Source organism: Heloderma suspectum, chromosome 5 (genome assembly GCF_057233095.1).
Source record: "Heloderma suspectum isolate Gila_16-S chromosome 5, 16-S_ref, whole genome shotgun sequence".
Taxonomy (NCBI): Eukaryota; Metazoa; Chordata; class Lepidosauria; order Squamata; family Helodermatidae; genus Heloderma; species Heloderma suspectum.
The window spans coordinates 119,831,326-119,857,608 of record NC_139462.1 but is presented as its reverse complement, the minus strand read 5'-3'; the positions used below and the strand labels follow the sequence as shown (position 1 = coordinate 119,857,608).

The 26,283-nt window shown below is 42.5% G+C and overlaps 1 protein-coding gene across 1 annotated transcript in view; it reads left to right on the top strand.

Moving 5' to 3' along the window:
• Positions 1–24,540, top strand: part of TMEM128 (transmembrane protein 128) — a 31,245-nt gene extending 6,705 nt beyond the window's left edge. Inside the window, exons 3-5 of the mRNA XM_084857126.1 lie at positions 1,336–1,497; positions 4,625–4,734; positions 7,043–24,540. Of these exons, the coding sequence (XP_084713252.1) occupies positions 1,336–1,497; positions 4,625–4,724 (262 nt within the window). The 3' untranslated portion in view covers positions 4,725–4,734; positions 7,043–24,540. The remainder of the gene's footprint in view (positions 1–1,335; positions 1,498–4,624; positions 4,735–7,042) is intronic.
• Positions 24,541–26,283: the final 1,743 nt, after the last annotated feature.

Sequence of the window (26,283 nt, the reverse complement as noted above, 5' to 3'; positions counted from 1 at the left end):
AAATACAATGATATAAAAACAACAATAAGGGAGCAATCCTATGGCCGCTAGACAGTGGCTAGACAGCCATAAGATATGCTGTTATCCGGGAACTGACCTCCCCCCATTTCCGCACTGCCTCGGAGGCAGTGTGGAACAGCCCCGTCCTCCATGCTCGCAGGAGGAGCACGGAGTGGCTGGAAAGGGGTGTGGCTGGGGGCGTTCCGGGTCAGGGAGAGCGAAGCTGCCTGTACAATACATTGTATGTGTCGTACAGCAGCCTCCTTCCCCACTCCATGCTCCTGCAGCTAGACAGCCACAATCGGCTGTCTGGCCGAAAAAGGAGGGCAGGAGGAGTGCAGAGGGAACGATCCCCTCCATGCTTCTCTTGCCTTGCTTTGGATAGGTGGTCGCCTCTGAACTCCTATCCAATCTAGGTAGGATTGCGCCCTAATATAACAGTAAAAACAATACAAAATTAATCAGCAGTAAAACTGCACACTCTACTGTATGCTACAAACCGTAGCTGGCAGGGTCACACTTCAGGGAAAGCCTCTATAAAAATGAGTTTTAAGAAGACGTCTTAAAGTCAGAACTGGGGGGCCTGGCTATTGTCAATTGGTAAAGCATTCCAAAGCGTGGGTGTGCATCACTAAATGCTCTACCGCAAGTGCTTCTGAGGTGAACCTTGAAGACTTACTGAAAGAACTACTTTGCATAGCGAAAAAACTTTTCTTCATGGACATGTTGAGTCAAGCAAATGAATTACAGGTTGAATTCACCCAAGTTTAATCATAGAACTAAAACTTTTACAACTGCTGTACTCTATCTAGGCCTAGGCAGTTCTCCTTCCTTCCCATTTCTTGTTCTTTCTGCTTCCTCTCCCGTCATACTACAACTTCCAGCAAGCTCCCAACCCTGACCTGTGTCTAAGAATGCTATACATGTGAAATGAAGACCTCTTCTTAATAGGGAACCAGTTAGAACCTGAACCACCACAAAACCTTGGCTCCAGTGGCAGAAGACAGAGAAGGTATGTGGTTTTCTATGTCTGTACAGGAGCAGTCCTAGCTTGGAGGATTGTCTTAACTGAGCCAATGCAACATAATCATAGAATCATAGAATAGTAGGGTTGGAAGGGGCCTACAAGGCCATCGAGTCCAACCCCCTGCTCAATGCAGGAATCCAAGTCAGAGCATCCCTGACAAATGGCTGTCCAGCCTCGTCTTGAAGGCCTCCAGTGTGGGAGAGCCCACCACCTCCCCAGGTAATCGGTTAATGTACCTTTGTTAATATGAAAATCATAGCATTTTGGATTTATTCTTATTAAACCACCATTTCTTTTCTCTCTTGCAGTTGGTGGTTTGCACTTGGCTGTTGTTTATTGCTTGTCAGTTTGTCTGTGGCCTTTTATTGTATAATATATCTTGAGTGGTATCATGGAATCGAGGACTATGATGCTAACTACCCTGCACTGATACCTGTCACAACTGCTAGTTTTATTGCTGCAGCTGTTTGGTAAGTTTGTTGCCATCCAATGAATCATGCTAGTTTTCTAGATTTCCATTGCTTCCAACAACTTATTTAAGTGATTAGATTTTCAGGTGGGTCACTTCTTTAGTAAATGTTAAGTCTATTTTGTTGCCTGTAGCATTAGTGTCTAATTCAATAATTCAGTGTGTAGAGCGAGTGGTGAGGGGAGCATAGTATTTATGGACTACACATAGGCTGCAGGTTTGTTTTTTTGAAAATGTGCCAGCTCAGCTGTAACAAGCCGGAGTGAGGAATGGGCAGCAATTGAGCATGATAAGGATTTGTACTGTCTTGGTTATGCTACCAGGAAGCAGGTTGGATTGATCACCAAGAAAAAGGGCCACTTTTAAATCATTGATACGTCAAATATTTATTGGTACTTCGTATATTTCCTAAATAATGGTGCATGCTATCTGGTTAATCCATAAAGCATTTTAATTTACAAGTAACAGTGCATTTACACTATCTATGAGGATGTACTGTGTATATATATTTAAAATTTATCTTTACAAAATAACAATCCACAACTTCAGCTTGCTGCAGCCCATAAGTTGGATCCTGATTGCCATGATTTAGACCCATTTATTTCAATGTGACAAATTAGTTGTGACTAACAAGTCCCATTGATTTCAATGGGACGAAAGCATGACCAAGTCTGGATCCAGCACCATGTGACTTTGCATGTGCTCTTCGTCTATATAGAGAAAATGAAAGGCACAGAACTTTCCATTAGCATGGGTTGCTAGCTACTGCACAGAGTAGTTTATTTTTGTAAGATAAAAGAAAATGTCTTAAGTTTGTATCTAAAGGTTGCATAAGTAGAAGGCTTTCTCTTCACCTCTTTCCCCCACCCGCTGACACTCCCACTGAAGCAAGATCCCTCTGCCTGATTTTGGGCAATTCCCCCCTTACACTGCAGGCCCATATGACATAGCCCCGTTGTTCAGGACGGCTCCTCAACCCTCTGGAGAGGATCTTCTGGGTGTACACATGATTGCAGCAGGGAGGAATAGAAGACAGAGACTGGTTCCATAAGCTGACATCTGCTCATGTAACCATACAACTCCTTGTTTGTAAAGTAAATAATAATTTGAGAATTGAGTAAATTGCAGAACTCACTTTAAGAGCACAAAACTAAGAGTACACAAAATCACTAATGTGGGCAAAGCACATCATCCTCTAGCAGCACAATCTTGTACACATTTCTTCAGAAGAATGTCCCATTGAGTATGGGGCTTACTCCCAGGTGACTGGGTATACGATATAGCACTAGTGATAAATGGGATGGGATAGACTTTTCTAGATTCAGGGGTTGGATTCCAGTGCCTGTGATGATTTGCCAGTCCGTGGCCCATAATAATGATAAAGTATATGTCTAGTTGTGCTTATATCAAGCCTATAACATTAATGCAGTTTATGACTAATTGTGCTATGTTTACAATACTTGAATACAAAGAGATTTTCCCATGACACTTTATTTGCATAGAAAAGAAGTCTTTAACTCAGTGGCCACATTTGTACCAAATGATAGGCCAGAATTCTGGAGAATCTTGGCTTTTTGTTCATGAGTAAGTGTGCCAGGTCATGCTGCCCAATCGCTCCCACTTGGCTTCTTCTGTCAGTGGGAGTGGCTTCTTCTCTCAGGAACTCACCAGGAGGAAGAAGCTTGGTGTTCCATCGAAACTGGGACTCCTGATTTGTCGCTCCCCTAACAAGTCAGAGTCTTGAAATTGGCTTACAGTTCCTGGCTTGCTTGGGAGCATCCAGGAGATGGGTTTAGACATAATGCTAAGTGTTTTCTTGCTGGTGAGTTCTTGGTTGCTGAAGCCACTCCTATAGATGGTAGGAGCCAAGTGGGAATGATTGGGCAGTATGCAGCATCATACTTCTCCAAAATTCTGACTTACTTTTATTTGATAAAAGCCCATTTAGTTTTAAGAGATAAAAAAGTAAAAAATATAAAATTAAAAAATCTGTTTAAAATAATTAAACTTGTTTAACTACCCTTTTGGGAAGAGGTAATGCAGAATGGAATCAGAATGGGAAAAGGTGATGCAGAATGGGATGTGGACCCTAATCAGTCTCTGGAAGTGTGTTTTTCTTTCTTAAACTGGGGTATACATTCCACTTACCTCTTAAAGAGGCTTCTTCCAAAGATTGCTGCTCACCCATGTGAAGTCTCCATTTGCTAGGAAGCAGAAATGGTGACAGAAAACAAACCAACATATGGCACATTACGCTTTCCTGCTCCATTATTGCAGAGAAGGTGGAAAACCCAATATACAGCAGTTAATTAGGGATGCAAGGAAAATTCCTTCCTGGGTCCCTCAAACTTTGTACAATCCCAGAGTTAAGACTGAGAATGAAGACTACAGAAAAGAGTGTGTTGTACAACTTGGCAGCTGACTGAACCAGTAACTGCATCTTTTGACTTTATGTGGTCCATCCTGGCTGGGGCAAATCTTTGCCCTCCCTTCCCAATCCACCCTATTGGCTCTCATGAAACAGAGGACTACAGTGGGGGAGTTCTCAGTGCTGATCTGTTTTTGTGACCTTGCTTCTATCCTGGACACTGTAGAAGTGCCCTTTTCCTCATTTAACCATCTGGAATGGTCTCACTACTCTGCTCAGCATGGGCACAGACAAGCTTGCCCAAGATTCTTAAACCTTGGAGGCTATCAGAAAAGGAATATTCTGATGGCCTTTCAGTTCTGTTACATTATGGAACCTGCCTTGCTTTGGGGCTCTAAACAGAATGTGACTTATTCAAACTACCATTTTTCTGTCTGTCTAAATGCACTCAGTAAAATTTGTAGACTACTGTAGTCAGGAGTGGGCAACTTGTGGCCTTCCAGATGTTTTGGCCTAGAACTCCCATAAGCCCTAACCAGCATAGTGAATGGTGAGGGATGATGGGAGTTGTAGGCCAAAACATTTGGAGGGCTATGTTGCCCACCCCTGCTGAACTTTTCAGTGACAACTGGATTCATAATTTAGATCCCACCCTCCCCCAATAGTAGTCCCTTTAAGGGTAAATGTAATATATGCTATACTTTGAACTACTGACAATAAATCAAAATGCATGTTTTTAATGTGTTTTTCTTGTTTCCAGTTTTAACGTTTCTTTATGGCCTATATGGTCTTTTCTCACGCCTCTGGTGCTCTTCATTCAGTTCATGGGTATTGTGATGTTTGTGTCACTCCTGGGCTAAATCTCTTATGGTAAGATACCTATTTATTTATTACATTTCTATACAGCCCAATATATGAAGCTTTCTGGGCAGTTCACAACAATTAAAACCATAAAATATAACATAAGATACAATATAAAAGTTTAAAACTACAGTAGAAAATAAAAATAAAAAACAAAATAAAACCTAGCAATGCAGAGATTTAAAATACAGTAACAGATTTAAAAGAGAAACTGAAAGACTAAAATGCCTAGGCAAATAAGGTCTCCTGGTGCCAGAAAGATCACAATTTAGGTGCCAGGCAAACCTGTCTGGGAAGCTCATTCCACAACTGGGGTGCCACAAGAGAAAAAGGCTGTCTTAGTAGCCACCCACCTCACTTCCTTTGGTGGGGGCTCTCAGAGAAGGACTGCTGAGGATGATTGTAGGCAGGTATATATGGGAGGAGACGATCCTTCCGGTACCTGGTTCCAAGCCATTTAGCACGTTGTTTTAACTGTTTTATTGTTTTAGATTTTAACTGGTATTAGCTTATTTAATAGTTTAATATGTTTTTAGGTGTTTAAATTATTTATTGTTTTATACTGCTTAAATTGATTTTATATGTACGCCGGCCTGAGATCGTAATGATATAGGACAGGAGATAAATGTTTTAAATAATAAATATTTAGGATTAAAGAATGGACAGAGTGCAGTATCCTGCACAAAAATCTATTCCTGGTTACTCCCAAGTTTTCTTCATTTCCTCAGCACAACTTAGAGTGAAGGTGAGTCATTTTGTTGCTGCTATTGTTAAACAGTTGGCAGTCAGAAGTCTTTGTTGATATACTACAAATCACCTCGAGATCTACCAGTAGATCCAGAGCTACCTTCTGCCCACCCTTAGTGTATGAACCCTTTGCCTGTGTTGGTTCTATGGGGCTTAGCTGGAATAAAAAGTTCCAAAGATTTAAAGTAAACAAAATTTCTTTAGTTGGAACCACAATTATACCGAATAGAGCTAAACACATATATTGGTTTGAATAAGAATAATCCAATATAAGAATAATGTTAGGCCCTTTGGGCAGTATTCATTGCTGCTGCTGCTTTCCTGCTCAATCTCTTGCACAAATGGGACCCACCACCCATGCCACAGAAAGCTAGTAGTTAAAAAATCAGTGTTGGAAACAAGCAGAAACTTCTGCAAGCTGTGCTGACCTGCTCCATTCCAGAAGCTAGCATTTCTGCCTCTTTCTGGTTGCTTTTTAAACCACCCTGTTACACTAGTGGTGGTTTCTGGTGACATGTGGACAGATTTGGATACTACACTTTGAGTTCAAAAAGAAAATTAAATAATTATTGCTTGCAAATTTTGTAGTCAACCAGTCCAACATTCCTGTAATCCACTTCAGAGGACACTTCAGAGTTGTTTTTCTGCTAACAGTTTTAGGCCCAAAGCAACAGGACAACATAGCAAATGACAAACCTATAAATTGCAACTTCAAGGATATAACCCTGCAATAACAATACAAATATAATGAATAGCAGAGAAACAGACATTGATTCCCCATACCCTTGCAAATCAAGCATGTCCTTAGGCAAGTTCTCTCTCAGCCTCAGTGCTCAGTCAATTCAATTTACCTTATACAAGGTGCTAAAAGAGCCCATAATTATTATTCAGCTCTCTAGCAGAAAAGCTGAGCTTTTTCCTCCTAGCTCTCCCCTCAGTGATGGCTCTGCCAAATGAACCAGTTTATGGGGGTTGCATCTACGTGGACTGGCAGCGGCTCTCCTGGCTTTCAGACGAGAGCCTTTTGCTGCCCTGTATCAAGATGCCAGGTATTGAACTTGGGATCTTTTGCATGCAAAGCATGTGCTCTTCCACTGAGCTGTGGCTCTTCCTTAGTGGTGGCTCTGCAGTTAGGGGACAACCTTATTGGGTGACATGTTTGTAAGCTTTGCTTGTCAAGACTTTATCTTACATTTTTTAAATGTGTCTGCCTTTGGTATAATGGTTTCTATACTTTTGATTTGGTCCATTATATTTCTATATGTGTTAAATGTTCTGTATTACTTGATCTTTCTAATGGAAAAGGGTTGATTCTGTAATTAAGTCATTAGGTGTTTACTAGGAGATCTGCAAGAAGTTCCCTGGTAAACTCTTGTATAGAACATGATCAACCTTAACGGAAAATTAATGAAGCAAGATAAATTGGAACATGCTGTTTTTAGTGGGGGAAATTGCTTTATGTGGCAGCTTCTTAAGTAATAGTTGCTCTTGAATTATGAAAACCTTTAATTTTCTTTTTATGACAAGTTAGTTTATACATTTGTGAATTATTATTTTTCTCAAATTTTAGATGTTGAAGTCTGGAGAACTAGGAAATTGGATTTGCCACAACATATGGAAACTCTTATTATTAGAACTTCTAAACATCTGAATGTTCTACCATTTATTCCAACATTTGTAAGTTTTACAATAAGAGTGCATGTAAAGGAACAACTTCATTTAAATGTATCACTTCTGATCTACTTCTCACTGTGCAGTAGCATATTTTAGAGAAGTAAATGGTGGACATGCTGGTGTACCTACTTGGATATAGGAATGAAGACTTGCAAACTGATCTCAAGCAACTTGTGTTTAAAAGTGAGATTAACTTGAATTATTTAATTTGTTCTGTGTCTAAAAGGGAGATTTTTGCTTTGTAACATGATTTGGAACACTTTGTATATGTGTGTAAAGTCATTGAAATGGTACTAGAACATCATGTTTTCGATACTGTGCTGGCACAGGAAGTCATAACAATGGGCTTTAGGAAGTTAAAATACAGGTGTTTATTTCACCCTTTAAAATGGTTATGCTTGTGATATCTTTGTGTGAGAGCAATGACAATATTAAAATTTTAAACTAAATTTCAATAAGTATATTGAATTCATAATATCTTAAACCTTGTGTGAAAATATGGCAGTACTATTTTGGGCACAATACCTGTTTGAAGAGGAACCCAATAGGTCATGATAGAGCTTTGTTTTCCCTTTCCCTTGTGCACATGGGCAGTAAGCATGCTAGGCCACTACAAAGAATGAGAGACTTGTGCATGCTCCCACATCCCTATCCACCCCCATCCGCCTAGTTAAGAAACATGAGCTTTAAAGTTCAAGTTGCTTGGCTGAGTGGAGGGAGAGGACTGAGTGGAGTGGTTAGAGAGATAGGAGGGTGTACCGGCATCCCATTCAGGGTAACAGTCTGGCAAGCTGCCTGTGCATAGGCCAAGGGAAGACAGAGCAGGGGAACCCAAGGCTCTGTTGTACCCTATGGCAGCCATGTACTCCAAAATCTCTGGAGGCACCATATTGGGGGATGCTGCCCTATGGGATCTCTTCAGACATTGCACTTGTGCTGGGGCGTAGCTTGACACCTATGTTTTTACTATTTGGTGGTTTGTAGTATTCTTTAATCCCATAATCTAGTTAACCTTTTAATACATTTTATATGGGTGGCTATTGGTTAAAGCAAGTTGGACAAGCAAACTTAGGTTTATCAAAAATCTTAAATAAAAATTTGTGTTGTGTAACTTTGTCATTTAAATGATGTTCATTATTTCCATGTTAAATTTAATTTTGTAATGTAGCTAAAGCTAGAGGAGTTGATTTATCAACTATCAGTTCACATTTTTTAATGTGTCATTGGAAAAATTGCTGACACTTGAAATCTATCATTCTAAACTATATGGATTTGAAGTGGCTAGTATAACTACTAACTTTTCTCATACTGTGTCTTAAGTGTGAACTTCAGGGCACATTATTAGTGTCCAATAAAGAGCCACATCCAGGTTTAGAGAGGACTTTAAAGAAAACCTTTAGTGCATGTTTTGTCCCCATGAAGTTACTAGCTGCATTGGCCTGTTCTGTTCTGTTAAAGGAACTTGACCAAGCAAATATTAGTGAAGAATTCTTAGAGCAGCAGGTGAAATCATTAATTAAGCAGTACAATGCAAAGTAGATATATTTAAAAAATCATGTTATAATCCTGTAATTCTTTTCAAATGCAAATGCTAATCTTGTAGTCGCATCTGAAACTGAGACCTTGGTATCTGTTTTCCTGAAGCTGCACCGCATCTAGTCTGCTAAAGTGTTACGATGATACCTGTTGAAGGTAAATGAATAGCTCAAGCACAGTTTACTGTTCAGCACAGCTGGTGCTTCCATTACAGGAAGTGAGGCACTTGCATGAGGCGACTCGTTGAAAGGAGCAGCAGATTGGGCCTGCCTCTGCCACCCTCCTGCCCCAAGCACCACCTTTGCACTGTGTGTGGCTAACTGCTCCTCTAGGAGGGAAGGAGGACTCAGAGGCAGGGTGAAAAGTTGCCCCCCATGCCTCTTCCCTCTGCTTCAGACTCCTGTTCCCTTCCCCTATCTTCTCGGAAGAGCTGCGAGCTTCAAGCTGTAGGAAGGAAGCCCCCAGGGTCCTAAAGCCCTGTTAGCTTTCTCTTCCTGCCTTTCTCCTAGTGCTGCTACATGGGGTGGAGGCAGAGGCGGCACAGGCGAGTTTGTTCTCTTTCTCTGCTCTTTTTGCAAAGAGTGTAACAAAGGCCTTTCTTGCTCCTTCTGTCTCACTTTCTAGTTCCCTGCCCTGTCCCTGCAAACGGTTTGGAGAGAAAAGGGCAGGAAGGAAATGCCAGGGGTCCTAAAGAGTTTGTTTTCCCCTCGCATTACTCCTAGCAATTTGCACACATCTTTCCTGTGGAGTGCATGTTCCTTTAAGATGAAACACTCCTGGAAATTGTGTTCTGCATATTCTACACAGGGGTAATTTGGGGCTTATAATAAAGGATCTCCCCCTCCCCACTGGCAACCCTGAAACTTGTGCAGACTTTGCAAAGAGGCTGAGACAGGTCTCCTTCCATGCAGGAACTGAAGTCCAAGTATGCATTGGGAACTCATGCTCTAGCTAACTCAGTCTTATACATATCTACTCAGAAGTCTCATTGAGTTTAATGGGGCTTACTCTCAGGTAAGTGGGTGTATGATTGCAGTTTTGGGGTCACAAAACAACTGTTTCGTGATGAAGGAGTCCAGGTGTTGTTGTATCAATGCAACAGAGCTTAAAAACAGATAACCCAATAAATGTAAAATAAAATGGGGATATGAACCAAATACCAGTATATTTAAGTTGAGTATTAATGCAATAAAATAATTGTAGAACATTTACAAATAAGCTTCAGTCAGTTATCTAGTCACTTTGATCTCACTGGGCAGGGCTTTGGAAGGTAGGAGCAGGTTTTGTTGTTTACTGAGTTATTGGGTAGAATACTGATTGTATACATTTCCACATATAAGAGATGTAGACACCTATTTTTAATGAAAGCAGAAAATTCTGCTCCCCCACCTCAGATGTCTACAGTCTTGAGATAGCTCCTCTTAAACCAGTCCTGTGTATACTAATCTTGGAGTAAGCCTTATTGAATGCAATGGAACTGCTACTTCGAAGTAAACACACATTGGATTGCACTGTTTATTCTTGGACATTAATTTCCACAGTAAGCAGAATTGCCAAATGCAACCTGCTTTGTCAGCTACAATTTATGGTTCATGGATGGCATGTAACAAAGTTTGTAGTTCCAACCTGCAGTTCTAACAGCAGTAGGAGCAGTCAGTCTGCGCCACAACTTTTGTTTGCATCTGTTTATACACTGCAGGAAATAGTTGGGTACCATTTCAGACTTCTCGGGCATGATTTAGAATAGTCCAAAGTTCTTAAACTCAAAGCTTTAAGAATGCAATACAAACCCTACCAATACACACAGTGAGGTGGGTTTTTGGGCAGCTGATTTAGGGTGTCACGAACGGACAGCAAATTGTTATTTATCTATTTATTGTATTTTTACTCCCAAGGGAGAATTGCTTGTGGGATATTCTGTCTCAGATGCCAAAGCACTTTAGCCACTCATGGGCCTTGGGAAGGGGTTGCCATTTGCTCTTCTGCCTCAGGCAACAAAATATTTTGGGCTGGCCCTGCTGTTCAGTATAATAGTTCATAGTGGTACTTAGATTCAAGTTAGCAGGTGCATCAGAAATACCGGATGCCAATTAAGCTAAATGTAAAACACACTCATAAGCTTTTTCAGTACATAAACTATAAAGTCTAGTGCTACCTCCATAGTCTGAAATGTTTAATGAAAAAGGGTAATGGTCCTTGACATAATAACCTGTTGCTTGTTCATACAATTTATTGCTTCTGAGAAGGAAAAACAACTGAATATTTTTAACAACAAGCAGTACATCAAATTGAAACAGTACTGAGATTAGTTACCAAGCCTTAATTTTACTGGACTTCTTTAATTATGTAGCCATGTAGTGCTGGTTCCATGTTGATTTGAAACTTAATACTGAGAGAGTGTTGCTGATGGGGAATATTTAAATATTTTGAATTTCACAGAGGATGTCGACAGAAGTTAGGAGGCTGAAGTTGAGCCCAATCTGTAGTCTCTGCCAGGAACCAACATGTCATGTTCTGGTAAAATATTTCACCTTTACCTTTTTTCTCCCTATTTGCCAGCGCCATCAGTGCCAGCGCCTTTCTGCTTGGATGTCATAACTGATAACAGAATCTACCTTAGCAATACAGTGTATGTTGAATATGAATCATAAATGTAAAATTCTGGTTTGTGAATAATAAATTTGATTCATGAGCTCCAATGAAGCAGCTCTATGGCATGTGAGGAACTCTAGTATGCACATGGTGACCTGAATGAGCAGGTTACATTGATTTCTTCAGTGTTGTTGTGTGCTCCAGACATATAGTGGGACTGCACAAGGAACTTTCCTCAGATTGACGTGAATAGAAGAGCAACATCCACCCTTGAAGAGCACCATGTATAATTTGAGGTTCCGGCTGGTTCAACATGTGTCCCAGTCTCCCACTGATCATCTGGCTCATATTGGTAGAGCAGGTGTAGGTAACTCTGCACCATTTAGATTTTTTGGACTACAACTCCCATAATCCCTGGGTGCTGGCTGGGGCTGGTGGGAGTTATAGTCAAAACATCTGGAAGACACCAGGTTGCCTACCCCTCATGTAGAGGCACCGTTTGTATGAACTGACATTTCCACATAGATAACATATCCATAGCCAGTTCATCCCATCTAAGAACAAAAGAGCACTACTAGATTAGACCAAATGTCCATGGAGTCCAGCATCGTGCTTCTCACAGTGCCCAAACCATGCATCTGGGAAACCACAAGCAGAGCTTTTTGCTTCCCAGCAGCTGATATGCAGTGGCATACTGCCTCTGAATCTTAAGACTCTATATATCAAAACAGGGCAGCAAGATTGTTAACAGGGACTGGCCAACGAGCTCATACTACGCTGGTACTTTTCCAGCTGCACTGGCTGCCAGTCCATTTCCAGGCCCGATTCAAAGTGCTGGTATTAACATTGAAAGCCCTTAACGACTTGGGGCCAGGTTATCTGAAGGATCACCTCCTCCCATATGTGCCTGGCCGGACCTTAAGATCATCCTCAGCGGCCCTTCTCCATGAGCCCCTGCCAAAGGAAGTGAGGCGAGTGCCTACTAGGAGGAGGGCCTTCTCTGCTGTGGCACCTGGGATGTGGAATGAGCTCCCTAGTGAGGTTCGCTTGGCACCTACATTGTATTACTTCCAGCACCAGGTGAAGACCTTTTAATTTTCCCAGGCATTTTAGCATTTTAGCTTCCTGGTCTTTTAGCTTTGCTGTTTTAAATCTGTATTTTAAATCTCTGCATTGCTGCTAGGTTTTATTCTGGTTGTATTCTGGTTGTATTGTTATAGTGTGGTTTTAAAGCTTTTATATTTTATATTGTTTTACTCTGTGCTTTTTCATTTTAATTTTTGTGAACTGCCAAGAGAGCTTCGGCTATTGGGAAGTATAGAAATGAACTATCTATCTATCTATCTATCATCTATCTATCTATCATTGGTAATAGCAATTGATAGACCTTTTATTTATTTAAAAATATTTCTAAACCGCCTGTCAAGCACAAAATACCCAGGTGGTTAATAGTAATAAAACCACAATACAATATAACTTATGACTAAAAATTAATTATACAATAAAACCATACATTAAAAATTCTAAGGACAGGTGTCAAAATTCACCAACCACTGAGGTGAATAAAGATTTCAACATGAATCTAAACGAGGGGTAGGCAACCTTTTTGGGCTGCGGACACATTTGGCAATTTGAGAAACTCCTGGACACCAGCAAAAAATGGCTGCCATGGGAGGCATGGCAAAGTGGGGTCTAAGCCCCAGCACACTAAATTCATTTGAACCCACTGTTTTCAACTCCAACAGGAACCTGTTCCACAGAGATCGCAGCTGCCAGTAAGAAAATGTGTTAATTGGGTGGGAAAGTGGGAGGGGCAGGTGGGTGAAAAGAAATGTGACTGGGGTGAGTTGGTGCCCACGGGCACCATGTTGCCTACCCCTGACCTAAACTATAATAGGGTTGGTGCATGTTTTATTACCTTGTAGCAGCAAATTTCATAAATAATGTGTGAAGTACTTTTTTATCTTTTGAATAATTTTCATTGGATAATTCTGAGTTCAAGTATTAGGAGAGGAAGAAAACTTGGATAGTTTATATAGATGTTGTAATTGAAACTATCTTTTAACTTGCTGGTCTATGACCATAATAAAATTGATTGAGAAAGAAAACCTCTCCAATCTACTTTCTCCACACCAAACATAATTTTATAAGGTTCCTTGTATTCCCCCGAGTTGCCCTTTATTCTAAACTCAAAAGCCTCCAATGCTTTAGCCTTTCCTCTAAGGGAAGGTGCTCCAGCCCCCATATAATTTTTGTTCTTTTCTGCAACTTTTAACCACTCTAGCATATCCATTTTGAGATGTGGTGATCAGAACTATATGCAGTATTCTAAATGTGTCTACACCATAGATTTGTGTTGTTGTTGTTAAGTCATGTCCGACTACAAGGACATTATGATACTGGCTGTTTTTTCAGTCTCTTCTAATGATCCCTGCTATTGGATTTGCTCTTTTCACAGATGCCATGCACAGGCAGTTTCATTTGAGTTTTCTACCATGAACTCAATATCTCTTTCCTGCTTAGTCACAGTGGGGTTAGTTCATAGCCCATCAGTGTATATGTGGTGAGGAAATTCTGACTGCCTTCTCTTGTGAACTGTGGGGGTGGGGTAGTTTTGCCTATGGCCACAAAAGGAGGGCAAAGCAGTAGGTGCGGCAAATCTATTCAAGCAAGAGCACCTTGCCTTGAATGGGCTGCCGGCCTTGTGGTTGGCCAGTGGGAGACTAATAGTGAGTATGGTAGGTATTGATTAAGCTTGGTATCCTCCTAGCCGCATTCACATTCTCTGAGCAACACCCCACCCCAGTTTGTAGTGTGGGGTTAGCCAGCTGTCTATTATGGGCTGAGTAGGAATTTATTTTTCTTCTTGTACCAGTTTGGCTGCAGGTAGCAAAAGGTGTTGTGTGGTTGGGTTTGTTTTTTGCCTACTCCATACTGTATTTTTTGCAGTCAAAAGGCATAGCTAAAGTATTGATTTTAGTCAGATTCAGTGTGGGTAAGTAGTGGTACAGGAGCAAGGGATCTTGATCAGCACCATGAGGCCCTAGTTAAATGGTATGGAGGGGGCTGGGCCAGGGAAGGAAATGGAATCCAGTTCATAGTTAGAGCAGGAATAGGCAGCCTGGTGCCCTCCAGATGTTTTGGACTATAACTCCCATAATTCCTCATAATTTGTCTTACTGGCTAGGATTTGTGGGAATTATAGTCCAAAATATCTGATCGCCTATCGCTGGGCTAGAAAGTCTGGGGGAGTGGTGATGAAGTCGGGACTACCTGAAGGCATCGCAGGAGGTATTCCTTTCTCCATTTGCAGATCTCAGCACTTGGGGGAATAAGTGGGAACGTTGCATGACAGCCATGCAAAAGCGATGGTTTACCCCATTGCCCCCTTTCTTTGGATCTCCCTGCCCCTGGAGGTCAGGAAGGCACCAACGCTGTGTTGTTTCCAGCACCTCCTGAAAACAGCACTGTTCCAGGAGGTATTCCTTAATTGACTGGTCACGGTTTCTGTTGGTATTGTTGTTTTTAAGCATAACTTTAATGTGTTTTCATCTTTTTATTCTTTTACTCTTTTATCTTTTGTGTTTACTACTCTGAAATGTGTTTTAGATATGGAGTATCTTTCACAGCTGCTGGATGCTAAAGGCCAAACTACATATTAATTGTGTGGTTTGCCTTTGAGCAATAGCCAGTTCAGGGGCCCTGATGCATGAGGGGTAGAGGGGCTTTAAATCTTTGTTCCCCTGCTGAAGTCTTTATTGAGATCAGGCTTTCTGTACCTGCTACTCACATGCAGAGGAAAGCTCTTATCGGAGTGAAAGGGAGCCCCCCTCAGTAGTAAAGGAGGGGGGTTCACATCAAACTCTAAACCACGCCCCTTTTTCGAAGGTGACAGTTGTGCCGCCCCCCGTTGAGACGGGAAGTCCCGCACTAGCCGGAAGCCCCACTTATGTGATCAGCTGACCCGGTCATATGACCTTCAGGGTCACCTGATGGGGTACATGTGACCCCTCTACGAACCCACCATGCCGCTGTGGACCCATAGGAATTGGTTTTAGAGCCCTAGGGGGCATGGCCGCGGAAATTTCCACCAGGAAATTCCTGACTTGTGTGGTGGATAACTTCTTCTTACAGAAAGCAGAGGAAGGAACTAGAGGATCGGCTATCCTTGACTTGATCCTAACCAACAGAGATGACTTAGTGGATAAAGTAGCAGTTACAGGAACTCTGGGGGAAAGCGACCATGTTGTACTTGAGTTCTTGGTTCTAAAGGAAGCAAAAGCCGAGTTTAATCAAACGCGTACCCTGGATTTTAGGAAAGCTGATTTTAATAAACTCAGAACAATGATCAGTAAGGTCCCATGAAAAGCGACTCTAACGAGAAAAGGAGTCCAAGATGGGTGGGAGCTTTTAAAAAAGGAAATTCTCAAGGCAGAATTGCAATTACAACAAGAAGGAAAGGTGGAAGACAACAGAAGAAGCCAATGTAGCTTCACAAAAAGCTTAGGGATGACCTGAAAACAAAAAAGGACACATATAGGAAGTGGAAAGAAGGCCAGGTAACAAAGGAAGAGTACAGGCAGGTAGCACAGAATTGCAGGGATGGTGTCAGGAAGGCTAAAGCGGAGAACGAGCTGAGGTTAGCGAGCGATGCTAAAAACAACAAAAAGGCTTTCTTCAGCTATGTGCATAGTAAAAGGCAGAGGAAAGAAATGGTTGTTCAGCTATTGAATAAGGATGGCAAAATGATAACAGATGACAAAGAAAAGGCAGAAGTGCTCAATTCCTACTTTGGTTAGTCTTCTCCCAAAAGAGAGTCTATGACCCCCCCGGCAAAGGCGAAGTACAGGCTGAAGGGGCAGGATTGCAGCTTGAGATCGATAGGCATATGGTCAAGGAACACCTAATTACTTTGAATGAGTTCAAATCTCCAGGGCCAGATGAACTGCATCCTAGAGTCATAAAGGAACTGGCAGAAGAACTCTCAGAACCACTGTCTATTCTCTTTGAGAAATCATGGAGGATGGGGGAAGTGCCAGATGACTGGAGGAGGGCTAATGTTGTCCCTATCTTCAAAAAGGGTAAAAAGGAGGAAACTGGGAACTACAGACCAGTCAGTCTGACATCAATCCCTGGAAAAATTCTGGAGCAGATGATAAAGCAATCCATCGGGAAGCACCTTGAAAACAATGCAGTGATTATTCGAAGCCAACATGGATTTGTCAAAAACAAGTCCTGCCAGACAAATCTGATCTCATTTTTTTGATCAAGTAACCTCCCTTGTAGACCGTGGGAATGCTGTAGACATCATATACCTCGACTTCAGCAAAGCTTTGGACAAAATGCCCCATGATATCCTGATGAGCAAACTAGCGCAAAGTGGGCTAGATGAAACAACGATCATGTGGATCCACAGTTGGCTACAGAATCGGACTCAAAGAGTGCTTATCAAGGGGACCTTCTCAAACTGGGGAGAGGTAACGAGCGGGGTATCGCAGGGCACAGTCCTGGGCCCAGTGCTCTTCAACATTTTTATTAATGACCTGGAGTAAGAGGTGCAGGGAATGCTCATCAAATTTGCAGGTGACACAAAATTGGGTGGGATAGCTAATACTTTGGAAGACAGAAAAAAAATTCAAAGTGATCTTGATAGACTGGAGCGCTGGGCAGAAAACAACAGAATGACATTTAATAGGGATCCATGCCAAGTTCTGCACCTAGGAAAAAGAAACCAAATGCACAGTTACAAGATGGGGGATACGCGGCTCAACAACACTACAAGCGAGAAGGATCTTGGCATTGTTGTTGATCACAAGCTGAATATGAGCCAACAATGTGATGTGGCTGCAAAAAAGGCAAATGCTCTTTTGGGCTGCAGTAATAGAAGCATAGCTTCCCAATCCCGGGAAGTACTAGTTCCCCTCTACTCAGCACTGGTTAGTCCTCATCTGGAGTACTGTGTCCAGTTCTGGGCACCACACTTTAAGAAGGATGCAGACAAACTGGAGAGGGTTCAGAGGAGGGCAACAAAGATGATCAGGGGACTGGAAACAAAGCCCTATGAAGAGAGACTGAAAGAACTGGGCATGTTTAGTCTTGAGAGGAGAAGACTGAGGGGAGATAGGATAGCGCTCTTCAAGTACTTGAAAGGCTGTCACAGAGAGGAAGGCCAGGATCTCTTCTCCATCATCCCAGAATGCAGGACACGGAATAATGGGCTCAAGTGACAGGAAGCCAGATTCCGGCTGAACATCAGGAAAAACGTCCCGACTGTTAGAGCAATACCACAATGGAACCAATTACCCAGGGAGGTGGTGGGCTCTCCCACACTGGAGGCATTTAAGATGAGGCTGGACAGCCATCTGTTGGGGATGCTCTTACTTGGATTCCTGCATTGAGCAGGGGGTTGGACTCGATGGCCTTGTAGGCCCCTTCCAACCCTATTATTCTATGATTCTATGATACGCCTAGCAAGATCTCTGGACCTTCCAGGGTCATGGGAAGTGTGTCTGGTTGAGATACAATACCCGCACAGCTGGTACATTCTAACTAGCGATGCACACATTGAAATTCATCAAAGGAAAAGCAAGTGGGCCTTTTTTCTGCGCTGTAGCTATTATGCGAGCATTCCTGATGTGGTCAAAAACATAAACAAGCTTATACTAGATAAACGGGTGGCCTGGAAGCGATTATGCACTACAATGCGATGTCTGGAAAAGTTGTTATTAAAGCCGCACCACCGTATAGCGTAGTAGCCAGTACAGAGTTGATCCACTTATTGGGGCCGTTAACTGGAAATCCTGACATTACCGGCAGCTTTAACACCTTATGTGTCTACACAGACATTGTGAAGCACCAGATCGTTGGGGACTTTTATGTACGTTTACTGCGCTGTGTGCCAGTGCGTGGACAGAACAAGGAATGTGTCAACATTGGATATGACAAGCCTCACTACATACCTGTGAGTAAGTGTCACATTGACATCATCACTGTTGAAATAAAGACGGATCAGAACAAAAGTGTACCATTTCGTTTTGGTAGGGTGGTTGTGAAGCTGCACTTTCACCCCCGGAGATCCCAGGTACTTTAAAGTTAAAATGGTCATCCTAAAAACATATGGGGAACCTACCCTGTATAGGGGATATTATAGGGCCCAGGCCGGAAATGCGCTGCCAGGATTCCATGGCACCCCTGTTATGTTCCGGGCGGGGATCGGTGGGATTTTCAGGAGCCTTTTCCGAAAAGCAGTTCCCCTTTTTAGAAGAGGGTTGGACATCATCAAACCCCATGCGAAGACTGCTGCACCTAATATTGCTAAAGATGTGGCTGGTCACGTTACTCAAGCAGTTCTGAATAGAGTGAACAATCCACTTTGTCAAGAGGGGTCAGGCCTAATGTATATTAAAAGGAAAAGGAGCCGAAATAGAAAAGCATCACGGGTGAGATTGATTGGACCACCCCACCCCCTTAAAAGAAAAGTTGTGAGAGGAAAGAGATGTCAGAAGCGACGTGTTGTAAGAAAGAAGAGACGTCCAGCTGCATCAAAAAGAGATATATTTTAGACTCAGTCATGGCTTTTATCCACTGCGGCTCTGAAGAATGCACTAAATCTGAATTGGATCTATTCAGCATTGGTCCTACGCAGACCAGTATTGAGAGAAGTTTGTTTATGAAGTACCACCCTTGTCAGCCCTGACAGAATCTGCACCCCTAGACTTCTTCATCGCAGGAAATGGTGAAGATTATATGGATTTAAATAACACCTTGCTCTATGTGTGCTGCAAAATTGTCAATGAAGATGGAAGCAACGTTGCTGCAGATGCAGCAGTAGGCCTGGTGAATTACCCCATAGCATCCATCTTTAGTCAACTGGATGTAACGGTGGGGGATCGACTTATAAGTCAGAGTAATAATTCTTACCTTATCGTGCTTTCATTGAATCTGTGCTGAACTATAGTGAGGATACTCTAGCAACACAATTCTCAGCAGGCCTATTTTACAAAGATACAGCCGGGGAACACGAATCCGCGGGTCTGGACGGAAACAATCAAGGCTTCATTAAAAGAGCAAACCTAGCAGCTCAAAGCTGAAAAATATTGCTGTTGGGACATCTTCACACTGATCTGTTTTTTCAGGAAAAACTGCTGTTAAATGGAGTTGATGTGAAAATTAAACTTACATGCAGCAAAGATGCTTTCTGCTTAATGACAAAAAGTGCAGCAAGACGTTACAGACTGCAAGTTTTGTCAGCCTCCCTTTTTGTGAAAAAAGGCAACTGCCTAAACAGGTCGTTATAGGCCTAGTGGATAATGATTCCTTCAGCGAAACTTTCAATAAAAGTCCATTTAATTTTCAGCATTATGATATTAATTTCACAGCTCTTTACCTGGATGGAGAGCAAATCCCCACGAAGCCACTCCAACCCAATTTTGAAGATGGAAACTGTGTAAGAGAATACATGAGTCTGGTACAAACAGCTGGCAAACATATGAAAGATAGGGCCCTTTTAATTAACCGCGAGGAGTATGCGAACGGTTACACACTTTTTGCATTCGACCTGACACCAGACCAAGAATGTGGAGATCACTATTATTTGATTAAAACTGGGAACCTGAGAGCAGAATTCCGTTTTGCTTAAGCCCTGGCCGCCACGGTCAATGTGATTGTGTATGGTGTTTTTGACAATGTGATAGAAATAAATGAAATGAAAACAGGACAAATGTCCTGTTTGACTATATGTAACATGGACAGCGTGCAGCTAACTCGTGTGCTATCTTCAAGCTTCTACACCAGAAAGATTTTCTACAGCGTGTTTCCTTGTGACATGCTTCTCAGTGGGAGGGTGCACCAAAGGCCTGTGGGTTTAGTAGTCAATACCCACCCCCACAACGTACCTGGAGAGCACTGGCTGGCCATCTACCTGACAGAGGATAAAAGTGGACAGTTTTTTGATTCCTACGGGCACCCGCCCAACCACCGCCTCTTCCCTAAAACCATCATGAATTTTTAAAGAAAAAATGCCAGCAAGACTGTGTTTCAACCCAGGCAACTCCAAGCCGATGAGTCCATGGTTTGTGGCTACCATTGTGTATTTTTCCTGCAGCAGCGTTGTAAAGGCCTAACATTTAAACAGATTTAAGAACTGTATTCTCACAATTTAGAAAGAATTGATCAAATGGTGGAACATTTTGTAAAAAACAAGAAGAACATGTCCAGGCATGCCCTAGACATGTTCCAGCCTGCCCAACGCTGTAGATCATGCCGTGATTTTCATAGCCGCATTTCCCAATAAAGCACCCTCTATTGGAGTTTTTTTAAAACAAAGAATTTCTTGTCTATATGTTTTCTAACTACTTACCCTATTCTTACAATTTAGAAATAAATGATCAAATGGTGGATCATTTTGTAAAAAACAAGAAGAACATGTCCAGGCATGCCTTAGACATGCTCCAACCTGCCCAGGCATGCCTTAGACATGCTCCAACCTGCCCAGGCATGCCTTAGACATGCTCCAACCTGCCCAGGCATGCCTTAGACACGTTCCAACTTGCCCAGCGCTGTAGATCATACCGTGATTTTAGCTGCATTTCCCAATAAAGCATCCTCTGCTGGGTTTAAAAGGAAAAAAAGAGGAAAATTTCTTATCTCTATATTTTCTAACCATTTACCCTTAAAGTAGACAGGCACAACACAGATTACTTTTAAGTAAGTTTTTTTTTATAAATACTAATTTATTTTTAGTCCTGATAAAACAAAAACCACAAAAGGTTACTTCATAAGCTGAAGCAGGTAGGAGCATCAGAACGCTTTTGTGTTTTTTAGCACTCGTAGAGGTGTGCAACAACATTGGCGTCGCGCCTTTGGGGGTCTTTAGGTAGTCCAAGGTTTCTCTATGGGTAGGATTACCCACTACAGATGCTGGGACATTTAGTTCATCCAGAGCACTCATAAAAACATCCTGTCCTTTTGGGGCACGCTTGGTTTTCAGGGTCTGTGTGATCCCCTTCACCAAATCCAGAATATTGGAACCAGGTACAGCCACCCCCTTGTACACAAAGTCTCCTTTCTCATCCCACGAAGAAACATCTCTGTTTTGCTGCATTTTGATCAATAGGAGCCTTGCATTGTTCTTATATCTAGCAGGAAGACTGTCCAGTACTTCTTGGAAGACATTGTCAGAGATTACTGACGCTTCCACAGAGGCTTGTTGTGGCTGAGGTAGAAACAGGTTTAGGTTTTCTTTCTCTGCCTCCCTCTGTCTTACATGAGTTAGATATTTTTGAAGCAAAGAAGCATAACGTTTCACTTTTTCATGTTCTGTTAAGTCACTCCTGTGGAGAATTCCCTGCATCTCAGTATCTAGTGAGCTGATTGCTGCAGTTCTGATGTTTTCCTCCTTAGGAGGTGGACCCTGTAATTTTTCCATCTGTTGGCTAGGAACCAAATACATCTTTTCAGCATACTCCATCACTGATTGGCTAAAAACCCGGTGAGCAGGGGGACTGCAAAACTTAGCAATGGTCCAAGAAACCCACCAGATTGTTTCACCAGATGCTTCTTTCTTCTCAGAGAGACTTTCTTGTTACTCAGGCTTTTAATAAGGTTATATTTCTCTCTCAATGTACATACCTGTTGGGGAGATAGAGGAATGTTGCCTTTTAAAGTATTGAGTGCTATTTAAGAGATGGCTGCAATCAGATCATCAGATGCCACACATAAAATGGCTTTCTTCTGGCGTGGCGGTGCCTTAATAAGAATTTTTAAGAGTGCCAAATTTCTCTTTACATGGTTAGACATGTTGCCTTGCAGAGGAGCTGGGCGTCAATAGATGGGCCAGCACTAAAGGCGATGCCTTCTGTAACCAGCTGGAGCTTTTTTCATGGTGTACACTACAGGCCAGTCTGGTGGAAAAAGACCTGTTCTTAACCTGTAAGTTTCTGGGGTAGCTGCATTTAAATCTACCACCAGATAACCATAAGGTTTGCTTGTAGAATCTGCAAACGCCTCCTTGAAGAATTGACTGTTTTGTCAATTTGACGAGCTAAAATCACAATTGGTAATTTATCCCTGGGGTTTTTGAACAGCACCGTATATTTTTCATTTAGGCTGATGGTGCGGTTGCTTTTTCCCTTGCAGAAAATATTCTGCGTGATGAAAAAAATACTCAAGTTCCTGTGGTGTACATCATGAGTAAAGGCCTTTTCGACTTCACAGCTCTCAGACGCCGACATCAGATCATCTTATCACCAAAAAATTTACTTTATTGAGGGGTAACAAATCATTATCATCAAATTTTGCAGGCAAACCCTCCACAAACTGAATAAATGGGCATTTACATAGCAGGTCTTTGTACAGAGGCTGCCAACAACCATAACACCACACAATATTTTCAGGTACAACCGAGAACACACTGAGCATTGTCCAGCATATTTTTGATGAAAAAGCTTCCCGCAGTTGCTAGGCCCCGCTAGAATGGCTGAAAAGGGGTGTTGCCAGCGTGTATCCATAGTCAAAATATGTAAGGCAGTGTGTTAAACCCTTTAGTAATAACTCTTTTATCATATACCACCTTTTGAGTTTTCCTGAGAGTCTTAGTTTCCAGAGTCCAATGGCTTTTGTTCCTTACAATACCTGGCTGTTGTACGACAATCTCACGAGGCAGTCTGCGCTCCCTGTCTGAGACGTAGGCAAAAACTAAGTCTTTGAGACTGTTGAAATTAATTTTTTCAGTTGGTGGTATTCAATGTAATGCCTTTGACCTCCAAAAAAACTTTCCCTTGTCCTGACAGTTTAAAACCATAAGACTTGGGACCAGCCGACACAAACTGTGATAAACTCATCTGCAGGGATTTCGCTTGTGAGGTCTCCTAAGTAATCTCCGAGAAGGGGCATCCACTGCTCCTCCCTACTCACAAATATCACAGAATCTGTATCGTGATATAAACAGCGCTCTTGCAAGCCATCTAGCAAAGCGTAGAGCTTCAGCCAAGCATATGCTGTTGTAAAGGCAGCTATGAACACATTCGTCCTACCTAGAGTCATTATGCAGTCTTCAGAATGTTTCCAGGACACGCATGCTGCATCAGTATCGATGAATTCACACATTGAAACCTCATAAGCATCAGAAAACAGAATCTGAAATAACTCATCAGGGTCTCTCACCACTTATGTGTTAGGCAGGTTTGTCCTCTGGCCAAATTTCCCCCACAGAGAATTTAAAAATAATTTTGCAATTTGCTGTTTTGCGGGGTTCATGGCAATCTCATCGGGGCACAACGCCACCCCTTCATTTTGGAGATAATCAATGATACATTGCTGTTTGTCTTCTGCGCTGACACACCAGTGTCATTGAGAAGTACCAATTCTCAGGTTTGTTAAAATAATGTGGGAAGTAGCCCTTGGTGCCAGTAAAACCCAAGGCTTTTGGTAGCTTTGAGAGGGCCATGGAAGATGACAGAGTGAATCAATAAATTTTATATCTAGGCCCTTCACTGTGATACATAGCAATTTTCCCCCTTGAGTAATAAGATCTTCAGTTTCTCTTTTATCAGCTGACTGAGAATAAAGTAACCATCATACCCCTTTGAGTTATGGGCTATAAAAGTGCACCCTTTGAACTGCACACTGGCTGTGAAGGTCTTGATAAATTCAGAGAGACAGGAATCACCCTTAAACTCCCACGTTTTGCCAGCCATGGCCCACTGGCTTAGATCCCCATGCGCTTTCACACGCCGCTTTCTTCTTGCCCTTACCTGGTTTATCCTTAAAGTGTTCTACAGTTTCACCCGCAAACGCTTTTGCAAAACAGAAATTGGGAACATGAAATCCTGAAGACTGGTGCGCTTCAAAGTCATAAAACATATTTCACGGACACTTTAGGCTTCTTAAGATGCCCCATATAGCACTCATGCTTATCACCATCTATGATAAACCCCCAACAGACAGTGCATCGCCTTCCTGGACAACGCTCAAAGTTATGATCACGTTTCTGGAAAGTCTGACAGTATTCACAATAGTCTCTAAAGACACGTTTTACTTTACCCTCTAAGGCCAATTCTCTATGCCTATTTAAGCAGGCGCTGGATCTGCAGTTCATCCGACAATATCCACACCTCTTCATTTTACTGACATTTACAGCACAATCTGCACTCAAGCAGAGCCTGCACATACATAGACAACTGTGACTGTGGGTAAAGATTGTACTGCATATTTCACAATAGTTTTGAGCTCCAAAAACCACCTTTACACTACGCACACCATAATAATGATCATTGTGTAGCATCATAGTATAGGTTTTGAGGTACCTAGGCCCTGGTACTTTAAATAGCCCCCTGTCAGGAGCGCCCTAGCTGCCTCTTGCAGTCCCCACCAATAGCCAACTCAGGACACAGATGACGAGGAATTCTTTCCGAGACTTTATTCCTTTATTACTTTATGACTCTTTCAGAATACCAGTTGCTCGTGCCAAAGCAAGGAACAGCACTGGGGAAAGATAGCTGAGTAGCCTAAGCTCCAGGTAAGGCAGTTGGTCCCTGTTTGAAGGAGAATCATGGGAAGACGTCTGAACGTATGGGCTAGGAAGAGATCCTCCCTCTTTCCCTTGGGTCCTTGGGATGCGACCGTTGTTTGCGCGCCAAACGAGCACTACACCTCCTTTTCGTGCCCTTCATCTGTCGTTGCTCCCTGTGTCTGCGCCGAGCATCCAGCAAGCCCTCCAGCAAGCCCCCCTCCAGCGCTCTCTCACTGCCAGGGTCACTATCTCAGGAATGCTGGCAGGAGGAATCTCTGCCAGCTGCTGTGCTTGTGGGAGATAAGCGAGCTCCTCTCCCACAGATTGCTATTCCTCCTCAGAATCAGAACTGCTCTGGGGCTATATTGGCTCAGTTTCCACCCTGATACCCCCAGCCTTTTTTTGCAAAACGTATGACTTGAATGTTGACCCTTAAATTGTTTTCAATCAATGAAATGTCACTGAGGGCTACTTTTTTCTGTTCAGACCAACCAAGTTCCGTATGTAACTGTCTGGCGGTGGTCAACAACTCTGCATCTGTGGGTGTCCTCTCGGCCATTACTGCTAAAAGACCCCCAGCAAAGCAGAGATTGGTGCCTTGTAATTTAGATCTCATTTTCTAAGGATGATTTGACTGTTCGGGAGAGAACCTATTTTCCTACTTGGATTCCCACCGCCCCGTGGAGCCCTCACAATTGTAACAATCAGCCACAGCATAACATCCTCACATATTTCAGCATGGCTTTGCAGGAGATTACTGATATGGCATAGAAAATCTTCTACATGTAAAACATCCCTATGTCTTTTAGCTGAAAAAAGAGGATATGCTAATCCTCCGCTGTCCAATCGTAGTTGGACAAAATCTTGAGGAGAGATTCTCCTATTAACATCATCCAGGATTTGCTGGATCGTTGTGTATAATGCAGTCACAGCCTGTGAGAATGATGTAACATGTTCTAAATTAACAAATCTAAATTCTTCACCTATGTACATTGACCTGTAACTAGGGTTGGCAGAGAATTCCGCCACGGATTCCAGTGAGGCCAGATACTAAAGAATCCGTGGCGGAATGGCCTCCTGCCCCCCCCCCCCGCGGAATCCCCTGGGATGGAACTTACCTGCGGCGGATGCGGCGGCGGCGGTTCTGGCAGCGGTGGCGGCTCCAGCGGTGACGGCTGGTCTACTGGCCGGCCGCAGCCGGGCTGCTGCAGCCGGGCTGCTGCGGCCGCCATTGCCATCCTTCGACCTGTGATAGGCTACGTAAGAATTTACGTAGCCTATCACGGCTAATCCCTAAAAAAAAAAAAAAAAACAAGCCAGCATACGCAAATGGCAGCGGCTACGGCAGCTGCCATTTGCGTTCTCTATTTTTCGCCATTCTAGCCTACGTAAATATTTACGTAGGCAATTATGGCGAAAAAAAGGGAACCGCAAATAGCATAGTGGGCGCTATTTGCGTTCTTTTTCCCCCGCTGTTTTATCCTACGTAAATATTTACG